Below are 23,696 nucleotides of genomic sequence, written 5' to 3'. Positions count from 1 at the left end.
AAGCCCTTGCATAACATGTGAGAAATTTTGCTCAATCATTGTAGGATTCTCACATAAGGCTAACCTATCATGACCACCATTCTGTCTGTCTCTCCGTCTGTCCGTCTTGTCTGATGGTCAGGTGTTGGTGAACTTGGAGGAAGGCGTGGGTCTCTCCCTGGTTAACAAGCTGCCAGAGGAGCTGGTGTTCACTACGTTGTCGGGTATAGACGTCCACTTCACTCGCACCGCTGCCAACGAGGTGCTGGAGCTGAGCATCCAGAACATCCAGGTAACCCCTCCTAAACCATTCATATTCTTAACCCCTTTAGTGCACCTTTTAACTATCAACTGAGGAGTTTGATTTGTAGTTGTTCCTACATGTATTGATTGCGTCTTTCGCTCTTTTTCTCCCTGTCCTCCACCAGGTGGATAATCAGCTCCTGGGCACCACTCAGCCGGTGATGCTCTGTGTTTCCCCAGGCTCCAGTAGTGAGAGCAGCATCGTGGACACTGGCGCCGCCCTACAGATCAACTCTGTTAAGGTCCCCAGCAACCTCATTCTCACCGACCTCTTCAAGGTAAGGCCTGACTGCCAAGTTCACTTCACAGCACCTCAGGCATGGCCCGACTCAATCAGGGTCGTATTCATTAGGCAGGAAATTGAAGGAAACAAATTGAAACAGGGAGTGACTACCATGTCTTGTCCAATAAGAAATGCTCGATTTTTACATTTTTGTAATGTGTGCCCCAATGAATACGACCCATGTGAACAATCACTTACACTTGCTAGCAAATTCAAACTAGTTTCCGTTTGCCATACAGTAAGCATTAGCTAACGGTCTACAAAGGAGGCAAGTTCATGAGTGTTTATAAACTGAATGACTGTTAAGGCTGAGATGTTGTAATACTGAGGTCATGACAAAGTGTTTTCTGCGCAGCATCTCATGGTGACAGCGAGGCGCTTCACTGTCATCATCGAGGAGAAACTCCTGCTGAAGCTGCTCAGCTTCTTTGGTTACGGCCACACAGAGGCAGGTGGGTAGACCCCTGGTTCCTGAACGGACATCATGACAGGTTTTTGACTGTACGAGAGGCATTCTACATATAGTCATTTATAAGCGGACCGTTAGACAACATTGTATAATACATGTATAAGGCCTGTTGACCATGATGATTACATTTGCATTTTAGTCATTTAGCAGACGCTCTTATCCAGAGCGACTTACATTACTGAACGCATACATTTCATGCATTTGTTTTTATTTTATATTTTTTAATTTTTTTGTACTGGCCCCCCGTGGGAATCGAACCCACAACCCTGGCGTTGCACACACCATGCTCTACCAACTGAGCCATAGGGAAGCCATCAACACTATTATATGATTTATCAGACAATTTGTTAGTTAGTACCATTTATGAAGAACAGGTGGTGTCTGTCTGCTGTGTGTGTATCTTGTATTTGGGATGGTCAGTGTTGATTGTCTGTCTTATGGTTCCAGAACTGGAGAGGTTGGATGAGAGTCTGTATGAGAAGGCCAGTGATGACCAGGGAGCTCCCAAGCGCTACTACTTTGAGAACCTGAAGATCAGCCTCCCTCAGGTCAAGCTGAGTGTGTTCACCTCTCACAAGCTCCCGCCTGACCTCAAGGTAAAAGGTTACTAAATTCAGTACAAAGAAATTATACCAGGATATTCTTACAGGGAAGCATAGCGTGCTTTCTGCATTCATATGTCTGCCTTTGCCTGTTGGTTTTCTCTTTGACTTAATTGGTCGGCATTATAAGACAAACAAATGTACATGATTCTCCACGTACCTAGAATGTTGTTGATCCACCCAGACAATTTTCTTGTGCTTGTTCTAAAAGTGCTCTGTGCTCTCTGCAGGCCCTCAAGGGAACCCTGGGTATCCCGCTGATACGGTTCGAGGATGCAGTGATCAACATGTACCCCTTCACCCGGGTCCACCCTTACGAGACGCAGGAGATCATCATCAACGACATCCTCAAGCACTTCAGAGAGGTGAGGGGAAAATGAACAGACAGACTTTCACTGGAGGTGATATGTAATGGCATATTCCAAAATTATGCATATGGCTTTAGCATTCAATAAGCAGCTAAAGGTGGCAATCTGTTGTAACTTTCAATTTTGGTGATACATATTATCCCGGCAGACCTCAACCAGTTACTCAGAAACCAAGCAGATGTCCTTCTACATAGAACAAGACAAAATTATTATGTAAATGGTGCATGACCTACTCATTTACTCACTTTGAAACTTAAGACCAACGAGCAGTTTGCGAACATAGCTTCAATTAAATGACCTAATGGGAACACTATTACAGATCCAACTGAAATTAATAATACATTTCAGACATTTTATTCCAATTTGTACTGCTCGGATGTGACCTACAATCACTTTCTAAAACCTTAACATCTCCCACGCCTTTCCTTGGATGCCTGTCACTCATTAGATGCCCCTATAACACTGTCAGAGCAACAAAAAATATGAATAAATGTACAGGGCATTCGGAAAGTAGTCCCTTCTCCACATTTTGTCACGTTACAGCCTTGTTCTAAAATGTATTAAATACATGTTTTTCCTCAACAATCTACACACAATACCCCATAAATGACAAAGTGAAAACAGGTTTTAAGACATTTTAGCTAATTTATTACAAATGAAAAACAGATACCTCATTTACATAAGTATTCAGACCCTTTGCTATGAGACTCAAAATTGAGCTCAGGTGCATCCTGTTTCCATTGATCATCCTTGATGTTTCTACAACTTGATTGGAGTACAACTGTGGTAAATTCAATTGATTGGACATGATTTGGAAAGGAACGCCCCTGTCTATATAAGTTCCTACAGTTGACAGTGCATGTCAGAGCAAAAACCAAGCCATGAGGTTGAAGGAATTGTCCGTAAAGCTCCAAGACAGGATTGTGTCAAGGCTCAGATCTAGGGAAAGGTACCAAAAAATGTCTGTAGCATTGAAAGCCCTCAAGAATACAGTGGCCTCCATCATTCTTAAATGGAAGTAGTTTGGAACCACCCAGACTCTTCCTAGAGATAGAAGCCCGGCCAAACTAAGCAATCAGGGGAGAAGGGCCTTGGTCAGGAAGGTGGTCTCTGACAGAGCTCCAGAGTTCCTCTGTGGAGATGAGAGAACCTTCCAGAAGGACAACAATTTCTGCAGCACTCCACCAATCAGGCCTTTATGGTAGAGTCGCCAGACAGAAGCCGCTCCTCAGTAAAAGGCACGTGACATCCCACTTGGAGATTGCCAAAAGGCACCTAAAGACTCTCAGACCAGGAGAAAAAAGATTCTCTAGTCTGATTTAAACCAAGATTGAACTCTTTGGCCTGAATGCCAAGCGTCACGTCTGGAGGAAACCTGGCACCATCCTTAGGGTGAAGCATGGTGGTGGCAGCATCACGCTGTGGGGGATGTTTTTCAGCGGCAGGGACTGTGAGACTTGTCAGGATCAAGGGAAAGATGAAAGGAGCAAAGTACAGAGAGATGAAAACTTGTTCCAGAGCGTTCAGTACCTCAGACTGGGGCAAAGGTTCACCTTCCAACAGGACAACGGCCCTAAGCACACAGCCAAGACAACGCAGGAGTCGCTTCGGGACAAGTCTCTGAATGTCCTTGAGTGGCCCAGCCAGAGCCCGGACTTGAACCCGAACTAACATCTCTGGAGAGACCTGAAAATAGCTGTGCAGCAACACTCCCCATCCAACCTGACAGAGCTTGAGAGGATCTGCAGAGAAGAATGGGAGAAACTCCCCAAATACAGGTGTGCCAAGCTTGTAGTGTCATACCCAAGAAGACTCGAGGCTGTAATCGCTGCCAAAGGTGCTTCAACAAAGTACTGAGTAAAGGGTCTGAATACTTATTTGAAGTAATATTTCTGTTTTTATTATTAATACATTTGCACACAAATCTAAAAACCTGTCATTATGGGGAATTGTGTATAGAATGATGAGGGGGGAAAAAACAGTATAATACATTTTACAATAAGGCTGTAATGTAACAAAATGTGGAAAAGGGCAAGGGGTCTGAATACTTTCCGAATGCATCCGGGGCTGGATGGCATACCACCTAAATTTTACATCACATTCTGCCACTCATTAGATATGATTCACTCTGCTGTCACCAACGAACGGTTCATTCTCGAAAAATGATATTGACATTATTTCACTGCTTTTAAAGGACAAAGACCCTTCTTATATGTTTTAGCTATCACCCCCTTTTTCTGCTCAATGCAGATATTAAACTTTACGCCAAAGTGTTGGCATCTCGCCTAGAACCCTTTACGACCACTCTAGTTCATAACAACCAAACAGGTTTTATAAAAGTACGCCTCGTGGCTGATAATATTCACTGCCTCCTATATCATCAAAGCATCAGATAGTGCTGAGTCTCATAATGCAGTTCTCTCACTTGATGCAGAAAAGGCTTTTGATCGCCTAGAATGTCATTTTCATTAAGTGTTACACTACATTGGGTATCAGGGATTATTTTATGTCAATGATTCAAACCCTTACGCCAACCAATCTGCAATGGCTCTAACTGGAAACATCTGCTCCCGTCAGTTCTCTCCAGGGCTGTCCTCTTTCTTCGCTGTCATTTGTCTTATCTGTTGAACCCATAGCCCAGATCAATCTGCCATGATCCTGTCATAATCTATGGCACCAAACATCACTTATCGCTATATGCTGATTACATTATTATTCTTCCAGAAAGTTTCTCAGTCTCTTCCCCACCTTTTAGATATCTTCAGTTTTTTTAGCAAAATTGCAGGATACAAGATCGATTGAGGGTCTGCATTATTACCACTCAACAATAGACCCAGAGTCGTCTATTCCTTTAAATATCCCAGTGGTCCACAATTGTATATATCTGGGTGTTGAAATGTATCCACCGTTGCAAAAGATTGTATTGAATCATTTGAAGTCTTTAAAGATGTAGAAACAGATGTATGTAGATGGACTACATCTCCCAATTCATTTCAATTGTTCAAATCAACATCCTTCCACAAAAAATTGTTTCAGTTCAATGCTCCCCATAGCACCACCTCCATATTACAGAGACAAAAAACCTCAGGTGGACTAAGCCTCCCAATCTTCCAATGGTAGACTTGGTCCTTGCTCTGCGTTCTCTTGCTACTTGGTTAAATCCAGAAGCTTGCTTGTCATGGCCTCCCATAGAATAAAATGTTTTCACCCGCACAGATTACAAGACCTAATTTATTCCAATGTTCTTCTGAAACAATCTAAATTAAGATTTGGCCCTATCATTTCACACACCATTTCTGTTTGTTTTCCATCATCTTGGTCTCAGGGTGGGAGGCCCTATCTGCTTTCCCTTGTGGCATGACAATGGAGTGCACAGACTTTCAGACATTCTTGGGGATGAGGGTCCCTGCGCATTCGAAGACATCCAACAAAAGCACAACCTGCCTGGCACCTTGTTATTTTTCTACTTACAATTACGTTTGGTGATACCTTGGGAAACAAAGATAAGCCTTTATATCTTTCATAAGGTATTGCTTAGAAAAAGAGGGTCTCTGAAATGTATTCCCTTCTAGTAAAGGCCTCATCCAAGCCTCTTTAAATTTACAGATTATGGAATAAAGATTTACAATCATTCAACAATGTTCTCAATTGGCAAACAATATGGCCCAATATAGCTTTATCTTCCAGAAATTCACAGATCTTATTTTCCTCCCTGGAAATGATATCAAATCGAAGCCAAACCATCACATAATTGTACTCTCTGCTCTAATGACACTCAGGGCACCTTCTTTCATATGATGTGGGAATGCCAAAGTGTAAAATACTTCTGGAATATGATCTGCCTTGTGCGCTCTGTTGTAATATCAAAAACAATCCCATGTTTACCATCTGTTCTACTACTTAATAACAGCTCGAATGTAGAGCTCTCCATTAAACAGAGACTGCTTTGGTGAGACAACATAAAACAAATGATCCCCCCAAAACAATCCCGGCAGGACTGAGGAGGAGGAGGCTCTTTGCAAGTATTATCCATACTGATTGTTTTAAATGAAACTTTTTCTAGTGTCTGGCCAATGGGTCAATGCTTCACTTCAAACTTCAAGCCCTGGTCACAGTGAGGTAACTAATCAGGTGCTGCTGCATCTCACAGCCAATCAGGTTTTGTTGCTGTTGCACTTCACAGCCAATCCCTTTTGATGTGTTCCACTTCAGGAGCTGATTAGCCAGGCGGCTCAGATCCTCGGCTCGGTGGACTTCCTGGGGAACCCCATGGGACTGCTCAATGATGTCACCGAGGGCGTCTCCGAGCTTATCAAGTACGGCAATGTGGGCGGGCTCATCCGCAACGTCACCCACGGAGTGTCCAACTCCGCCGCCAAGGTATCGTTGTTGGGGTTTACCTTCCTGTTTACTTGCGCTCTGTGTTGATGTTGATTGTGTTTAACTTTCCATTATGAAATTACAGTAGGTGTCCCAGTTTCAAGACTACTATGCTGAAATGAGGCGCGCACACACACACACACACACACACACAGGTTGTTCTGTGCGCTGAGGCTTTTCTATCACTTTCCAATGAAATTGGCCTCTGCTTACTTTGATGGATCAGTGCGTGTATCAGCTCTGTCACTAAATGTTATGTGGCTTCCAGGATAGGAGATGGAACAGTTGTATAATTACCTGACCCTAGGGCTGACCAACTCTTAGCAAACATCTAAAATATTGTTATTTAATGGATACTCTTAGTGAATACATAGAGAATATTACGCTTTTATAGCAGGTCTGTATATGTTCTATTTTCTTTATCAGTAACCTTCCAAGGACCAGTGTAATGCCCCAACCCTTTGGCCATTCTGTCCCTGAACAGTAATCAGTTCCTTTACATTACAATGAGACGTGTCCTGGGGGGCACTGTTCCAAGCTAAAGGACCCATTCTGGTTTTGGAACGTTGTCAGTCCAGAACCCAGTCATTTAGCCCCAAGTCCTCCTCTCTCCCCTATCCTCAGCCAGCTCTCAGCAGGCCTCTGGAAGATACAGGCAGCCCCACACACTCCCCCTGCCAAGCTGTGTCAGCCAGCTTAATGTCAGTCAGCTCGCTCTCTTTCTGTGCTCTAGCGCTCTCTCATTCCCTCCCTCCCCCTCTCTCTGTCTCTCTTTGTCCCCTCTCCCTGCACGGCAATTTACTCGTATTTGTGCTGCGGCATTGATGTCATGAATATCAGACAGCCAGTAGGCCCAGCCACACAGCCCTTGTCCTAGCTCTTGACCAGCCCATGGCCCCAGGCCCACACACACCACTCGCGTCCTGCCCCAGATTTCAGCTCTGCTTTGCAACTGTAACTTGCTGTTTCTTATTGCAAATGGAATCCCTGTGTCTGCCTACGCTCGGGAACACACACATTGAGGTTGTGAGATCCTGTTACACCAACTTTTCCCATTGAGGCTAATCCATAATCCTAGTTTAAGGCAGCTCTGCTCCTGTTGACTGGTTTGAAATCTTTGTAGCTGCGAGCCTAAACACTCTGTCAAGGCAGTGTCCTGTAACGTTTGCTCTCCTGAAAATGAAGGATGACTTCTTCTCCACTGACTTGACATACTCCTCCCTCTCTGAAGAAAAACAAAATGTCATCATTAGTTTACTTTCATGTTTTTCTTTCTTCCAATCAAATGATTTCCCCCTTGTGAACAATCGCTTTGTTTGCTGAACAACAACAAAGTAGGAGGAGCCCCTATGCACACGGGCATGCACACGGGCATACACACACACACACACACACACACACACACACACAGGGGTTTCCAACTTCTAATAAAAATGACTTGCCAAGATGTGTGCCTTATAAAAATTCCATGCCACAGTATTCAATGGAAAAAAGTTAATCTCCCAATGGTATTTAAGTGTCTTGATGAAATGAATTACCTTGTTATTAACTAATTTAAATCAGCTCAAGAAGTATGGTGTCAAAAAGAAGCAAAACACTAGTTTTGTCACTTAACTATGTTAAACCAGTCGTCTGATTGTGCATCATTTCTCACTTGTAGCAGCATCATCATATAAACTCAGCAAAAAAAGAAACGTCCTCTCACTGTCAACTGCGTTTATTTTCAGAAAACTTAACTTGTGTAAATATTTGTATGAACATAACAAGATTCAACAACTGAGACATAAACTGAATAAGTTCCACAGACATGTGACTAACAGAAATTGAATAATGTGTCCCTGGACAAAGGGAGGGTCAAAATCCAAAGTACCAGTCAGTATCTGGTGTGGCCACCAGCTGCATTAACTTCATCGGGGTAGGGGGCAGTATTTTGACGTCCGGATGAAAAGCGTGCCCGTAGTAAACTGCCTGCTTCTCAGGCCCAGAAGGTAGGATATGCATATTATTAGTAGATTTGGATAGAAAACACTCTGATGTTTCTAAAACTGTTTGAATGATGGCAAAAACCTGAGAAATAATCCAACCAGGAAGTGTGGAAATCTGAGGTTTGTAGTTTTTCAAGTGATTCCTTATCCAGTATACAGTGTCAATGGGGTCATTTTGCACTTCCTAAGGCTTCCACTAGATGTCAACAGTCTTTAGAACGTTGTTTCATGCTTCTACTGTGAATGGGGAGAGAATAAAATACATTGGAATCAGATGACTGAGAGTTAGGTGTGTTCCTTTTCATTTCTGAAGACAAAGGAATCGTCCGGTTGGAATATTATGGAAGATTTATGATTAAAAACATCCGAAAGATTGATTCTATACATCGTTTGACATGTTTCTACGAACTGTAATATAACTTTTTTGACTTTTCGTCTGAACTTACTGCCCAAGCACAGTGGATTTGGATTACTCGACTGAACGCGCAAACAAAATGGAGGTATTTGGACATAAAGATGAACATTTATTCTGGAACTGGGATTCCTGGGAGTGCATTCCGATGAAGATCATCAGAGGTAAGTGAATATTTATAATGTAATTTTTGTCATTTCTGTTGACTCCAAAATGGCGGGTATCTGTATGGCTTGTTTTGACATCTGAGCGCTGTACTCAGATTATTGCAAAATTTGCTTTCGCCGTAAAGCTTTTTTGAAATCTGACACAGCGGTTGCATTAAGGAGAAGTGTATCTATAATTCTTTGAATAACAGTTGAATATTTTATCAATGTTTATGATGAGTATTTCTGTAAATTGATGTGCTCATTCACCGGAAGTTTTGGGAGGCAAAACATTTCTGGACATTACACGCCAATGTAAAATGGGGTTTTTGGATATACATATGAACTTTATCGAGCAAAGCATAGATGTATTGTGTAACACGAAGTCCTATGAGTGCCATCTGATGAAGATCATCAAAGGTTAGTGATTAATTTTAGCTGTATTTCTGGTTTTTGTGACGCCTCTCCTTGCTTGGAAAATGGCTGTGTGGTTTTTCTTTTCTAGGCGCTATCCTAACATAATCTAATGTTATGCTTTGGCCGTGAAGCCTTTTTGAAATCGGACAATGTGGTTGGATTAACGAGAAGTGTATCTTTTAAAATGGGATATAATAGTTGTATGTTTGACAAATTTGAATTATGAGATTTTTGTTGTTTTGAATTTTGCGCCCTGCTATTTCACTGGCTGTTGAATAGCGTCCCACATACCCCAGAGAGGTTTTAAGTACTGTAGTGCATCTCCTCCTCATGGACTGCACCAGATTTGCCAGTTCTTGCTGTGAGATGTTACCCCACTCTTCCACCAAGGCACCTGCAAGTTCCCAGACATTTCTGGGGGCAATGGCCCGAGCTCTCACCCTCCGATCCAGCAGGTCCCAGACGTACTCAATGGGATTGAGATCCGGGCTCTTTGCTGGCCATAACAGAACACTGACATTCCTGTCTTGCAGGAAATCACACACAGAACAAGCAGTATGGCTGGTGGCATTGTCATGCTGGAGGGTCATGTTAGGATGAGCCTGCAGGAAGGGTACCACATGAGGGAGGAGGATGTCTTCCCTGTAACACACAGCGTTGAGATTGCCTACAATGACAACAAGCTCAGTCCGATGATGGTGTGACACACCGTCCCAGACCATGACGGACCCTCCACCTCCAAATCGATCCCGCTCCAGAGTACAGGCCTCAGTGTAACGCTCATTCCCTCGACGATAAACGCGAATCCGACCATCACCCCTGGTGAGACAAAACCGCGACTCGTCAATGAAGAGCAACCTTGCAGCAAGCCTAAGGCACGTTCACGCAGATGAGCAGGGACCCTGGGTATCTTTCTTTTGGTGTTTTTCAGAGTCAGTAGAAAGGCCTCTTTAGTGTCCTAAGTTTTCATAACTGTGACCTTAATTGCCTACCGTCTGTAAGCTGGTAGTGTCTTAATGACCGTTCCACAGGTGCATGTTCATTAATTGTTTATGGTTCATTGAACAAGCATGGGAAACAGTGTTTAAACCCTTTACAATGAAGATTTGTGAAGTTATTTTGATTTTTACGAATTATCTTTGAAAGACAGGGTCCTGAAAAAGGGACGTTTCTTTTTTTTGCTGAGTTTAGTTTATGTAGGCCTCTACAGCCATGAACCTTTGGCCTAACTGCTTCTGCATTTCCACTTGATGGTTGTTATGCTTTCTTTATGGATGTTATTTTTCTCCTTTTTATGGGTTGGTCTGCTCAACTCATTCCCTGGCCCGGGTAGCAGACCTTCTACTAAAAACTCTTGCCATATAGACCTATTTGACCCGTTCCATATACATAGCTAGCCTACATTGAGGACATTATTGCAGGTTTTATTGAGAGACTTCAAAATGATTGATAGGAAAATGGAACTTGGTAAAAAAATATTGGTGTGCACGTGCTTATGTTTGTGTGCGTGTCATGCTGCAGCTGGTCACCTACACACCACATGTAAAACCACATGTAGTTTCCTTGTTCCTTGCGGGGTTTACTTTCATCTGATGCACCTTCGTCCCTTTAATGACTGACACTCCATGTAATCTATGAGATCCCTTCCTTGATCACCCAATGTTAACAAACCAGACGGGCCCCAGTTTCACATTGTGTGTGTCCTTCAGCATAGAAGGGGAGGGGGGTGTAAACTTGAAAGCATCTTTATCTCCCCCTCGCTCCTCACCCCTCGCCCCTCACTCCTCACCTCTCACTCCCTTGGGACACAGGTCTGGTACGAACATTGGTTTAGTTTCATAAAGAGGGGGAATAAAATAAAAAATAGAGATGGAGAGAGTTTGTGCTGGCCTTCCAATGAACTCTCCGGGGACTTTGCTTGGCGAGGTCATCCCAAGTTCAGGCTTGGCGCTGTCTGCAGAGTGGCGGAGGGCCCGGGTGTGTTTACATAGAACCCAGCCTCCTCTGGGGAGCTCCCCCCGTAACACAAACCCACTTCCAGCAGGCACCTGCTGGGTGGAAGGGAGGAGAGGGGATAGGCGGAGGGGGAGAGACAGGTCAGCGCTGGGGAAAGATGGGGGTGTGAAGGCACTCCACTCCAGCAGACAAATGACTCGCTGATATATTGGCCAGATGGATAAGGCAGGCGCTGTGTAAAATCTGTTTTCTTCTCTATCAGCTCTCCCCCCCCCTGTCTCTCTAGTTCAGCTGTGGGGGATGAGAACCAGCCCACCAGCATTGGGCTACTGTAGAACTTTTTCACTCAGTGAGGTTGTGAGCTCTGGATATGTGACACGCATTTGTGTTTTAATATGGCAACTCAACATCAGCTCATCTCAGGAATCACTGGTAAAAGGAAAGAAATTGGGCTTGGAATTGCCAGGGACCTCACAATATGATATTATCACGATACTTAGGTGCCGATATGTATTGTGATTCTATATGAATTGCGATTCAATACTGCAATTTTATTGCGATTTAGATTTTTTTCAAATCTATTGCCCACTATATCTGCTGCAGAGGGACAAGAGAAGAAATGACAACGTTTTTCCTCAAGAAGATGGAGAACATGCTATAGAAAGAGAGATACCAGAGTTTTGGCGCAGGAACAGCCGACTAGCGCTAGCTAACATTAACTAACAACAAAAAATGATCAATACTTGGAGTCATTATCTATATAATATTGTCAAAAAGAATATTGTGATACTGTATCGATTTCTTCCCCCATCACTAGAAAGAAATTGACAACCTTTTCAGTATGAGTTAGGTGGTTTTGTTGGATGGCTTAGACTTGAGTTAGTATCCTTTATAAGTTGGAAAGAGAGAATGACATCATGCTTGTGTGAATTGAAAGGTATTTGACTGGGACAATCCATCATTCCACTGCAAGGCCTAGTGTGAGGGCTGCACTGGTCTAATGGCCCCTACATAGCATGTGGGAGCAAAGAGTTGTACTATGTGGTCGACCTGAATCAGATTAGACTGCAGTGAACAAAGTAACATCTTTTTAATACATTTTTAAATCATTTATAAATATAGAAGGGTGGCCAAAACTGAGCCTTGTGGTACACCTTTTCTAAGACGTGATAAATAGACTATTTCCAAATACTGTGTATAAAACATGCTTGAAATGAAGGGTTCTGCTGATATGGTGTGAAAAAGACTGACTGAAGAGACTCTCTCTCTCTCTGTGTCTTCTTAGTTTGCAGGGACTTTGTCGGACGGGTTGGGCAAGACCATGGACAATCGACATCAGAACGAAAGAGAGTACATCCGTTACCATGGTGCCACCAGCGGAGAGCATCTGGTGGCTGGGATTCATGGATTGGCTCATGGTATGTACTATTACAATAATACTGTAGTGCTACTAATAATACTGTAGTAATACCACTACTGACTGTAGTCTGTCTTTCACTTACAATATGGCACTTGCATTTTATTACTCAAACATTAGATTGATCCGCTGGGCTCCATTGCACAGTGTGGACTATCAGGCCTTTTTAATCTGTAATACATCAGAATCCATTTAGCTGTTCGTGAGGAGTCACACCTGGTTCTTATCTGGTGCCTCACAGGTATCATCGGAGGGTTGACCAGCGTCATCACGTCCACAGTGGAGGGGGTGAAGACTGAGGGAGGAGTCAGCGGCTTCTTCTCTGGCCTGGGGAAAGGTCTGGTTGGTACGGTGACCAAGCCGGTGGCCGGTGCGCTGGACTTTGCCTCGGAGACAGCACAGACGGTCCGAGACATGGCCAGCCTCAGTAACCACAGGTAAGTGCCTAAACCTGGAGAGACATGTCATAACACCAATTTTACCATAAGAATGACTCCTAAATGGCAACTTTCAAAGAATAACCATTAAATCCCTGCCACTCTCAATGGGAACCAATCGTTTAAAAAATGCTTGCTATTTCCTGAGCTGGCCAGTCAGCGGTCTACTCGCATTAATATCTTTAATGACCGCTATACGCCCACACCATTCTGTTGTTGGGGTATGCCCACACCATTGTGGTGTTGGGGTATGCCCACACCATTGTGGTGTTGGGGTATGCCCACACCATTGGGGTGTTGGGGTATGCCCACACCATTGTGGCGTTGGGGTATGCCCACACCATTGTGGCGTTGGGGTATGCCCACACCATTGTGGCGTTGGGGTATGCCCACACCATTGTGGCGTTGGGGTATGCCCACACCATTGTGGTGTTGGGGTATGCCCACACCATTCCAACACAGAAAAGCTGCTTTTTAACAATGAAGTGAGAGAGAGATTGAGCACATAGGACAGAAAATACTTAAATTCACACAGGAGAAATACTCCAGATATAACAGACTGACCCTAGCCCCCCGACACACAAACTACATAAATGTATCAAGCAATACTTTTGTTAGGACAGTGTGGGTGTGGTCTGAGAGTGGGGAGGGGAAAACTAGCTGTTATTGATAGAGAGATTTGAAACTCTCTTTCTTATTGGTCTATTAACTTCCGAGTGGCGCAGCAGTCTAAGGCACTGCATCTCAGTGCAAGAAACGTCACTACAGTCCCTGGTTCGAATCCAGGCTGTATCACATCCGGCCGTGATTGGGAGTCCCATAGGGCGGCACACTATTGGCCCAGCATCGTCCAGGTTTGGCTGGTGTAGGCCGTCATTGTAAATAAGAATTTGTTCCTAACTGACTTGCCTAGTTAAATAAGGGTTAAATAAAACATTATACTTTTTTTACTAATGTAAATCTCCATCCCACCTAATGGACAAAAATATCCAGTGGTCTTTTCAAACAGCTCTTACACTAAAAGGGCATTATCATTTTCACAATTTCACAATATTGTTCCAACCTCATAGTGTGGAAATATATATAAAACGCAATACATTATAGTTTGACTGCACTGGGCCTTTAATAAAATGTAAAATGCCTAACTATTTCACTCAGTGTAATTAATTATAGGTCACATTTCATAGAAATCTGAAAACACTGGACAGTTACTTTAATATGGTGCAGGGCCTCATGTATTTCTTCAGAATTTTGTGTGACACTCACATACTCCTTCCTGTGTGTGCACGCCAACTAAACCCACCAGATGTGCTTGTAAATGCCACCTGCCATTTTTAATGGGGTCGGCTGGCTTGATGCTGGGTCAAGCCTCTCCCCCAATTAGAGTCTATAGCAGCGCAGCATGGCAGGTAACGGTCCTCACAGCCACTCTCTTTAATTCACACGGACACAAGGTGTGACACCTTCTGACGGCTCAGCACTGTTACACTGGAGCCTGTCTCTGTCCTCTCCAGCTCTCACTGGTTTTAAAGCCACAGGCAGGTTGTATTACACAGGCTGTCTGGGAGTTCAAGCCATTTGTTCAGTATTTATGTACAGTGTGTGTATACGTTAGGCAGACCAAGCGCACAATGGTATTTGTGTACTTGGAATGGTAAATATAACAGATTGCACTAATGCATGTCACTGTGGGTGGTGGGGGGGACTAGGAAATGTTGTTGTGTATGTTTGATTTTATTCTTTATTTACCGTAATTTCCGGACTATTGAGCGCACCTGAATATAAGCCGCACCCACTGAATTTAAAAATATATATTATTTTGAACATAAATAAGCCGCACATGTCTATAAGCCGCAGGTGCCTACCGGTACATTGAAACAAATGAACTTTACACAGGCTTTAACGAAACACGGCTTGTAACAAAAATAAATAGGCTTTAACGAAACACGGTTTGTAACAAAAATAAATTGGCTTTAACGAAACACGGCTTGTAACAAAAAATAAAAAATTAGCAGTAAGCTTTAGTTGTCTTTTTGCACTGAGTCAATTCCTCACGCTGCTGTTTCCAACGTCTTATCATCGACTCATTAAGACCAAGCTCCTGTGCAGCAGCTCTATTTCCTTTTCCAACAGCCAGATCAATCGCCTTCAACTTGAAAGCTGCATCATATGCATTTCTCCGTGTCTTTGCCATGATGAGGGTGACAAAATGACTACCGTAATCAGAATGATGGGAAGTTTGAGAACGCTCGATTTAATCTAAACAGTAAACAAAAAAGTTGTTTGACCTTAACCCGTTCGGCAATTTCATTGGTCTAATGAAAGCTTCATGCCACCAAAAAACTGAGCACGTCACAGAATGTGTTTTTTTGGAGAAAAAAAAATTTGAAAGCGGGAAAAATCCATATATTAGCCATTGTTTAAGCCGCAGGGTTCAAAGAGTGGGAAAAAAGTTGCGGCTTCTAGTCCGGAAATTACGGTAACTAGGCAAGTCAGTTAAGAACAAATTCTTATTTACAACCAAAAGGCTGGGGGCTGGGATAAAAAATGAAATGCAAATGTAGGACAAAACGCACATCACAATGAGACAACACTAAATAAAGAGAGACCAGTTTACAGAGGAGTATAGAGTGCAGTGATGTGTCCTATAAGGAGCATTGGTGGCAAATCTGATGCCCGAATGGTGAAGAACATCTAGCCGCTCGAGAACACCCATACCTGTCGATCTATATATTACGTCGTCGTAATCTAGCACGGGTAGGATGGTCATCTGAATCAGGGTTAGTTTAGCAGCTGTGGTGAAAGAGCGATAGAGGAAACCAAGTCTAGATTTAACTTTAGCCTGCAGCTTTGATATGTGCTGAGAGAAGGACAGTGTACCGTCTAGCCATACTGCCAAGTACTTGTATGAGGTGACTACCTCAAGCTCTAAACCCTCAGAGGTAGTAATAACACCTATGGGAAGAGGGCATTCTTCTTACCAAACCACATGACCTTTGTTCTGGAGGTGTTCAGAACAAGGTTAAGGGCAGAGATAAGCTTGTTGGACACTAAGAAAGCTTTGTTGTAGTGCATTTAACACAAAATCCGGGGAGGTGCCAGCTGAGTATAAGATTGTATCATCTGCATATAAATGGATGAGAGAGCTTCCTACTGCTTGAGCTATGTTGATGTAAATTGAGAAGAGCGTGGGGCCTAGGATCGAGCCTTGGGGTACTCCCTTGGTGACAGGCAGTGACTGAGACAGCACATGTTCTGACTTTATACACTGCACTCTTTGAGAGAGGTAGTTAGCAAACCAGGCCAAAGACCCCTCAGAGACACCAATACTCCTTAGCCGGCCCACAAGAATGGAATGGTCTACCGTATCAAAAGCTTTGGCCAAGTCAATAAAAATAGCAGCACAACATTGCTTAGAATCAAGGGCACTGGTGACATCATTTAGGACCTTTTAAGGTTGCGTTGACACATCCATAACCTGAGCGGAAACCAGATTGCATACCCGAGGAGAATATTGTAGACATCAAGAAAGCCGGTGCTTGCCTTTAAGGGGTTGATTTAGAGGTGTGTGCGTGAACAGGGAACAATAAGGGACCTGCAGATGAACTGTTTCTGCTGTATGAGGGAGGGGAGCGGAGGAGAAGGGAGCGAAGGGAGAGGAGTGGAGAGGAAGGGGGGTGGTGGGGAGGGGGGGGCATCCGAAGCGTGCCTGCCACAGTGTGTCTACAAGTTCAGCCAGAGTTCAACCCAGAGAATGTGCCGGAATCATGGTTCACAGCAGACACTGACGACGCTATCACACCCACTTAATAACACACTCACACATGTAGACTAAACACACATACTAATGCTTTCACTCGCATACACACTTACACTCTCACATACCAACACTCTCACATACCAACACACATGCTCCCCAACACTGTCATGCCTATTAATCAAGCAGTGATATTGATGTGATACCAACCCATACAGAAGAAAAGCTGTAAAATGATTTAAGGGAACAATGGTGGGGTTATATACAGTTTCTCCCTACTGTGGATTGAGTTGCTCATCACATGACCTTCTACACTGTGCATGAAGCCCTTTCTCTTCACCCTCTGTATGACTGGCTCAGATCACATCTCCAGAAAAACACACACTAGGAAATAAACAAGTCAATGAGAAGCAGACGTTGTGTGATGGTTCGCACTCCCCTTGCTCTCCTGCCCTGCTCGTGAACTCTCCCTCCTGTCTTTCACACAACCCTCCCGCCACATACACACACACACAATCTCACCCGTCTGTCTGTCTGTCTGTCTGTCTGTCTGTCTGTCTGTCTGTCTGTCTGTCTGTCTGTCTGTCTGTCTGTCTGTCTGTCTGTCTGTCTGTCTGTCTGTCTGTCTGTCTGTCTGTCTGTCTGTCTGTCTGTCTGTCTGTCTGTCTGTCTGTCCGTCTGTCTGTCTGTCTGTCTGTCTGTCTGTCTGTCTGTCTGTCTGTCTGTCTGTCTGTCTGTCTGTCTGTCTGTCTGTCTGTCTGTCTGTCTGTCTGTCTGTCTGTCTGTCTGTCTGTCTGTCTGTCTGTCTGTCTGTCTGTTCGTCTGTCTGTCTGTCTGTCTGTCTGTCTGTCTGTCTGTCTGTCTGTCTGTCTGTCTGTCTGTCTGTCTGTCTGTCTGTCTGTCTGTCTGTCTGTCTGTCTGTTCTGTCTGTCTGTCTGTCTGTCTCGTCTGTCTGTCTGTCTGTCTGTCTGTCTGTCTGTCTGTCTGTCTGTCTGTCTGTCTGTCTGTCTGTCTGTCTGTCTGTCTGTCTGTCTGTCTGTCTGTTCTGTCTGTCTGTCTGTCTGTCTGTCTGTCTGTCTGTCTGTCTGTCTGTCTGTCTGTCTGTCTGTCTGTCTGTCTGTCTGTCTGTCTGTCTGTCTGTCTGTTCTGTCTGTCTGTCTGTCTGTCTGTCTGTCTGTCTGTCTGTCTGTCTGTCTGTCTGTCTGTCTGTCTGTCTGTCTGTCTGTCTGTCTGTCTGTCTGTCTGTCTGTCTGTCTGTCTGTCTGTCTGTCTGTCTGTCTGTGTCCCCTCCCACCTTCCTTCCCTCCCTCCCACTTTCCCTCGGTCCTGGCAACCTTCTAGAGCCAGCTCAATTACACTTCCCAAACAAAGCGGGAGAGACGCACTCCTCAGCACACTGTCAACTCAGTCCTAGGCATTCCTTCACTACAGTACACTACACTGAGGAGAAACAGAACATTAGACCCATGTTTTCAAAACCCGCTTCTGGGAAAGATATACAGCACATTACAGTGCGTAATTGACCTAGGTAGCAGTGTTGTTGATCTATTTGTTATGGCTCGTCATCAGATTTAAACGTGTATCTGTTGGTTTAAATGAATGAACCAAGGAGAAATCTACACTATGCACAAAGCAAGTCCACCCACTCTTTCTGGCCCAACATAGACAATGAGCATGACAACAGCAGCAACTTCACAGTGAAACCACAGGGCTGGAAAGTGAGAGGAGAGGAATGTTTTTATTTTGTCAACCCTGCGTAAGAAATGCCAGACAGACATGCTAATGATGTGTCTCGCCATAAAGTCATCTACACACTGGTACGGAATGTGTTTTAGCATAACCGCCATTCCACATCTCTAGGAGGATGGGGGTTATTCCACCCGCATTCCAAGATATTCACTTCTGTACCGTTGAGACATTTCATATAATCTATCTTCTAACAAGGTATACCTCTCTGCAGTGCATGCCATGAACACTTGAGCCAAATGCTGTTAGGTGTTCACACACGGCTGTAGGGTCACATTTTGAAAGCTCCATAAGATTTTCGAATGGAGGAACTACCAACTGAGCTTGTCCAATAGGAAAGGTCCTAAGTGACCTCCTCATATATCAACTTGGATCTGCAAATTCAGCCTTCCAGATGGCATAGTGGAGTTACTAGCATATTGCTTATGCAGTAACTACCCATCCAATCTGCTCTGATCTGCATGAAGTGCCTAGGGCCAGGGGCAATGTAGGAGAATGGGCGGTGCTGTCTCCTGGAGGAGAACGGCCGGAGCAGGGCGGTGCTGTCTAGAACGGCCGGAGCAGGGCGGTGCTGTCTCCTGGAGGAGAACGGCTGGAGCAGGGCGGTGCTGTCTCCTGGAGGAGAACGGCCGGAGCAGGGCGGTGCTGTCTCCTGGAGGAGAACGGCCGGAGCAGGGCGGTGCTGTCTAGAACGGCCGGAGCAGGGCGGTGCTGTCTCCTGGAGGAGAACGGCTGGAGCAGGGCGGTGCTGTCTCCTGGAGGAGAACGGCTGGAGCAGGGCGGTGCTGTCTCCTGGAGGAGAACGGCTGGAGCAGGGCGGTGCTGTCTGCCGGAGGAGAACGGCTGGAGCAGGGCGGTGCTGTCTGCCGGAGGAGAACGGCTGGAGCAGGGCGGTGCTGTCTCCCGGAGGAGAACGGCTGGAGCAGGGCGGTGCTGTCTCCCGGAGGAGAACGGCTGGAGCAGGGCGGTGCTGTCTCCCGGAGGAGAACGGCTGGAGCAGGGCGGTGCTGTCTCCCGGAGGAGAACGGCTGGAGCAGGGCGGTGCGGTCTCCCGGAGGAGAACGGCTGGAGCAGGGCGGTGCGGTCTCCCGGAGGAGAACGGCTGGAGCAGGGCGGTGCTGTCTCCCGGAGGAGAACGGCCGGAGCAGGGCGGCGCCGTCTCCTGGAGGAGAACGGCCGGAGCAGGGCGGTGTGTGTCAGCTGCTGACAGCAGTCTGTTCCTTCTCTTGGCAGGCCTCCAGAGCCTGACCCACAGATGAACCCCGCTTGCCAGGCTAGAGGGCCAGATCTGCCCTCATCTCCAGAGCTGCCCACAAGGCTGGAACGCTTCTCCCCCAATTTCTCACCCGTGGCTGACAATGAGCGGGCCAGCCAGCCCGAGGAGCCCTCATCACATACAGCTCCCGGCGCCCAGACTGCCCACACGCTCCCATTCCACCACAGCAGCGGCTCCAGCTGCAGACAGCCTGGAACCTGTCTCTCCCCAAGAAAAGCAAACCCCCGCAGCCCAGCCCAGCCGGGTAGAGCAGAGCAGCACAGTGCCGCCTTTGTGAATCCACCGGAGCCCATCGGGCCCTAATCAAAAGACCGCAGCCCCGGCAGATTCAAGCCAGATGTGGGAATTCCAGCCGGGGCCGGGCTGACTGGCAGCCGGAATGAGAGGGGTGGATGGGGTTGTCTGAAGGGGAAGTGAAACCTTAGCTCAGACCTGGCATAGGCAGGCTGGCACCAGGGCACTGTGTGACCTCTTCACCTCTCAACAGCCTCACAGGTCCTTTCCAATCTGAATCAGTCTCAACCAATGTTCTATAAACCACCTTACCCACTGTGTTGACCTGCCATGTTGACACCGTTTTTGGCTCATATGTAAAGCTGCTGGCATGTTGATGCTGTGTATTTCATAAAGCTGCTGGCAAAGCGGTTATATTGATGCTGTGTATTTCATAAAGCTGCTGGCAAAGCGGTTATATTGATGCTGTGTATTTCATAAAGCTGCTGGCAAAGCGGTTATATTGATGCTGTGTATTTCATAAAGCTGCTGGCAAAGCGGTTATATTGATGCTGTGTATTTCATAAAGCTGCTGGCAAAGCGGTTATATTGATGCTGTGTATTTCATAAAGCTGCTGGCTAAGCTGTTATATTGATGCTGTGTATTTCATAAAGCTGCTGGCAAAGCTGTTATATTGATGCTGTGTATTTGGCAAGCTATACTGACAGCTGACGCTGCTCTTTGTTTTCCATCCTGTGTTGCAGGTTGAGTGTGCTGCGGGTGAGGAAGCCACGATGCTGTAAGGGACCACAGGGCCTGCTGCCCCGCTTCTCCTCCACCCAGGCCGACGGACAGGAGCAGCTCTTCCACCTCACTGACAGCATCCACTCTGAGTTGTGAGTCACCCTCCTGTTCTGAGCTTCCAGAGTTAAGCCACTGTCTGGCCAGTCACCCTTGTTTTGGTTGGACAACGGTGTAAGAACAGTGGCCACAGTGTGTAGAGACTTTTGCTCCAGCCCTGCTCTAACACACCTGATTCAACTCGTCTTTCATTTACACCATGACGAGTTGGTGATGATCTGGAACAAAAGCCTGCTGAATATGTTGACTTATTTAAAAGGTTTGGAGAAACTCACATCTCTGATTGATCTCTGATTAATATTGCATTACGTTTAAGTTTATTAATAAATATTTAGTATCTCCAGAGTGAGAAAGACGGGTAACTAGCCTTTAACCAGTCTTTCTGCTGGCCCTTAGAGCATTTGTCTTCTCACAGGCTAATAACTCCAGAGAGGCAGCAGAACCCTGTCTCTAGCCATTGCCCTCTGACCCTAGAGATGTTAACCAGACAATTACTCAGCTCAGCCTCTGGGCTGCCTAGGTCACACCATGCTTGTTAACGTTAGCATGTGTTGTGCAAAGCTCATGTGAGAGTTTTAGGAAATTACATACATAGTGGTTACTTGAAAACAAGTGCCTCCAGCTTTTATTTTCAGCAGGGAATCAACTCCGATCGATCCAGCTCACAAATGTTTGCCAAACAAGTCATGATTTCAAAATGTTTTTCTCTCTCTCCCTCTTCACTTAGCTTCATTGCTGTGGAGCCCATAGACACCTACTGCGTGCTCATATCTTCCAAAGTGGTCTACTTCCTCAAGCCTGGTGAATTTGTGGACCGCGAGGCCATTTTCCTGGAGGTCAAGTATGATGACCTGTACCACTGCCTGGTCTCAAAGGACCATGGGAAGGTGTATGTGCAGCTCACCAAGAAGGCAGAGAGCACCAGCAGTGGCGTAGCCATGCCAGGCCCTTCCCACCAGAAGCCTATGGTAACACTTCCACAACCCTATAAGAACTATTCTGTAGTGTTAATGAATTAACTTCTTAGTAATTGCATTATTATTTATTAATTTATTTATTCAAAATGTTGCACATTTAAAAATGAAAAACGTTCTTTTTTTACTTGTCAAGTAGAAACATTTTTATATTGGTAATGGTTTTCATAGGTTCCACAATGTTAAATTAGGTTCATTTTCCCTCATGTCCTAATAGGTTCATGTGAAGAGCGAGAATCTTGCTGTAAAAATCTCTCAAGAAATCAACTATGCCAAGAGCCTTTACTACGAGCAGCAGCTCATGCTGCCGCCCAATGAGACTGAAGACTGCATACTATTGGACTCATAACTGACCCCTGGAAAGGGTGGCACATACACATGTTCTTCCTGTTTCTTCCCACTGAAAGTAGTCGTCTTTAATATGTTGCGATTAGTGTCTGAAGATATGATCCACAATCACTAGAGAATTTCTCCTATGTCTCTCTAAGGACGGAATGCCCTATCCTGGTCCTGGATGGCAACAGCCTGCTAATTTTCCACCGCCCTGATATGAAGAAAACTAGGCCAGTGCAAAGTGAACGGGCTTGTTGGACTGACCGTCTGTATGGGTATAAGGGCTTGGTCTGGCTGCAGCTTTGTGTGAAGTGAAGCCCATCCCGGGTCAGGATCGGCCCCCACTGCACTTGGTTTAGTAGCGCAACATAGTTTAGACTTAGAAGGTCCAACATCCCAAGATGCACACGGTTTAAACAATGAAAAGAAATATGCCAACAGCTGTTTTATCGACTTCTGTATATTTAGAACACAATACGATGACAGATGTTTTATTTTACAAAAATGTTTATAAGATAAGGTATATGTCAGTAGATGTACACACATACGAGTAGTGTTATATTATGTTTGTGTATAGACACCTATGTACATATATAGCTACATACAAATATAACACTATAGCTATGTACATAACCAAGTTGGACAGTATAATTATTATTATTATTTGGGTTGATGTGAAGTGAAATGCTGTACAAAACTGCCTTTAAAATGTCTTTATTTTGTGTATAAAAGTATTTTCGGGTTGAATTCATTGCACTGACACTTAGTTTGGACACACTGGCTACTCTTGCCCTCCACCTGGGCCACACTCACCACACAGGGAAGGCAGTCGGGGGAACTGCCACTCAAGTCCCTAGCCTTTTATAATCATGGGCCTCTGTCTGGTTTCGGTCACCCTTTTATTTTAGGACTTTTTTTACCAGTGTCCTTTTTAACCAATTTCTTCTGAGAGCTGTAGGTTTTGGAATGTGTTCCTTGAACATTGAGTTTCTATCTACTGTGATCAGACCAGGGGCCTTAGTTACACCCAAAGCTTGTGAAAGGTGGAGGACATGAGCTTTAACCTGTGGAGGAGGAGGAAAGAGAGTGAATTGATGACATTGCTTATAATAAAGCACCACAACTGCAGTACTCAATACTATGGACCCTCTGTGCCTGTTACTGAACGAAATGTCATGATTTCCATATCACCTGGTGCATCCTTACTGTTTATTCACCCAAATGAAAGGCACAATCTGTAACTACCTCTGCACTCTCTGCACATAAATTAAGGACCCACTGTTAGCACCTCCATTTAAAGGCACATCTTTATACAGTGCCTTCTGTAATTATTCTGACTGAATCATTTTTATCTTCTTTTGGCTCTATACTCAAAGTTTGG

The 23,696-nt window shown here is 44.9% G+C and overlaps 1 protein-coding gene across 4 annotated transcripts in view; it reads left to right on the top strand.

The window, feature by feature from the left end:
- The window catches only part of vps13d (vacuolar protein sorting 13 homolog D), a 62,266-nt gene extending 38,813 nt beyond the window's left edge, over nucleotides 1-23,453 (top strand). For all 4 annotated transcript variants that reach the window (XM_014135238.2, XM_014135239.2, XM_045693110.1 and 1 more), the window contains 11 exons: nucleotides 122-271; nucleotides 408-560; nucleotides 921-1,017; nucleotides 1,482-1,630; nucleotides 1,867-2,001; nucleotides 6,217-6,384; nucleotides 12,586-12,718; nucleotides 12,959-13,154; nucleotides 20,912-21,043; nucleotides 21,736-21,976; nucleotides 22,200-23,453. In XM_014135238.2, coding sequence (XP_013990713.1) covers nucleotides 122-271; nucleotides 408-560; nucleotides 921-1,017; nucleotides 1,482-1,630; nucleotides 1,867-2,001; nucleotides 6,217-6,384; nucleotides 12,586-12,718; nucleotides 12,959-13,154; nucleotides 20,912-21,043; nucleotides 21,736-21,976; nucleotides 22,200-22,331 — 1,686 coding nt within the window. In that variant the 3' untranslated portion in view covers nucleotides 22,332-23,453. The remainder of the gene's footprint in view (nucleotides 1-121; nucleotides 272-407; nucleotides 561-920; nucleotides 1,018-1,481; nucleotides 1,631-1,866; nucleotides 2,002-6,216; nucleotides 6,385-12,585; nucleotides 12,719-12,958; nucleotides 13,155-20,911; nucleotides 21,044-21,735; nucleotides 21,977-22,199) is intronic.
- Nucleotides 23,454-23,696: the final 243 nt, after the last annotated feature.

This window comes from Salmo salar, chromosome ssa13, assembly GCF_905237065.1.
Source record: "Salmo salar chromosome ssa13, Ssal_v3.1, whole genome shotgun sequence".
Taxonomy (NCBI): Eukaryota; Metazoa; Chordata; class Actinopteri; order Salmoniformes; family Salmonidae; genus Salmo; species Salmo salar.
Note: the sequence above shows the minus strand (reverse complement) of the source record. Positions and strands in the feature narration are given on the sequence as shown.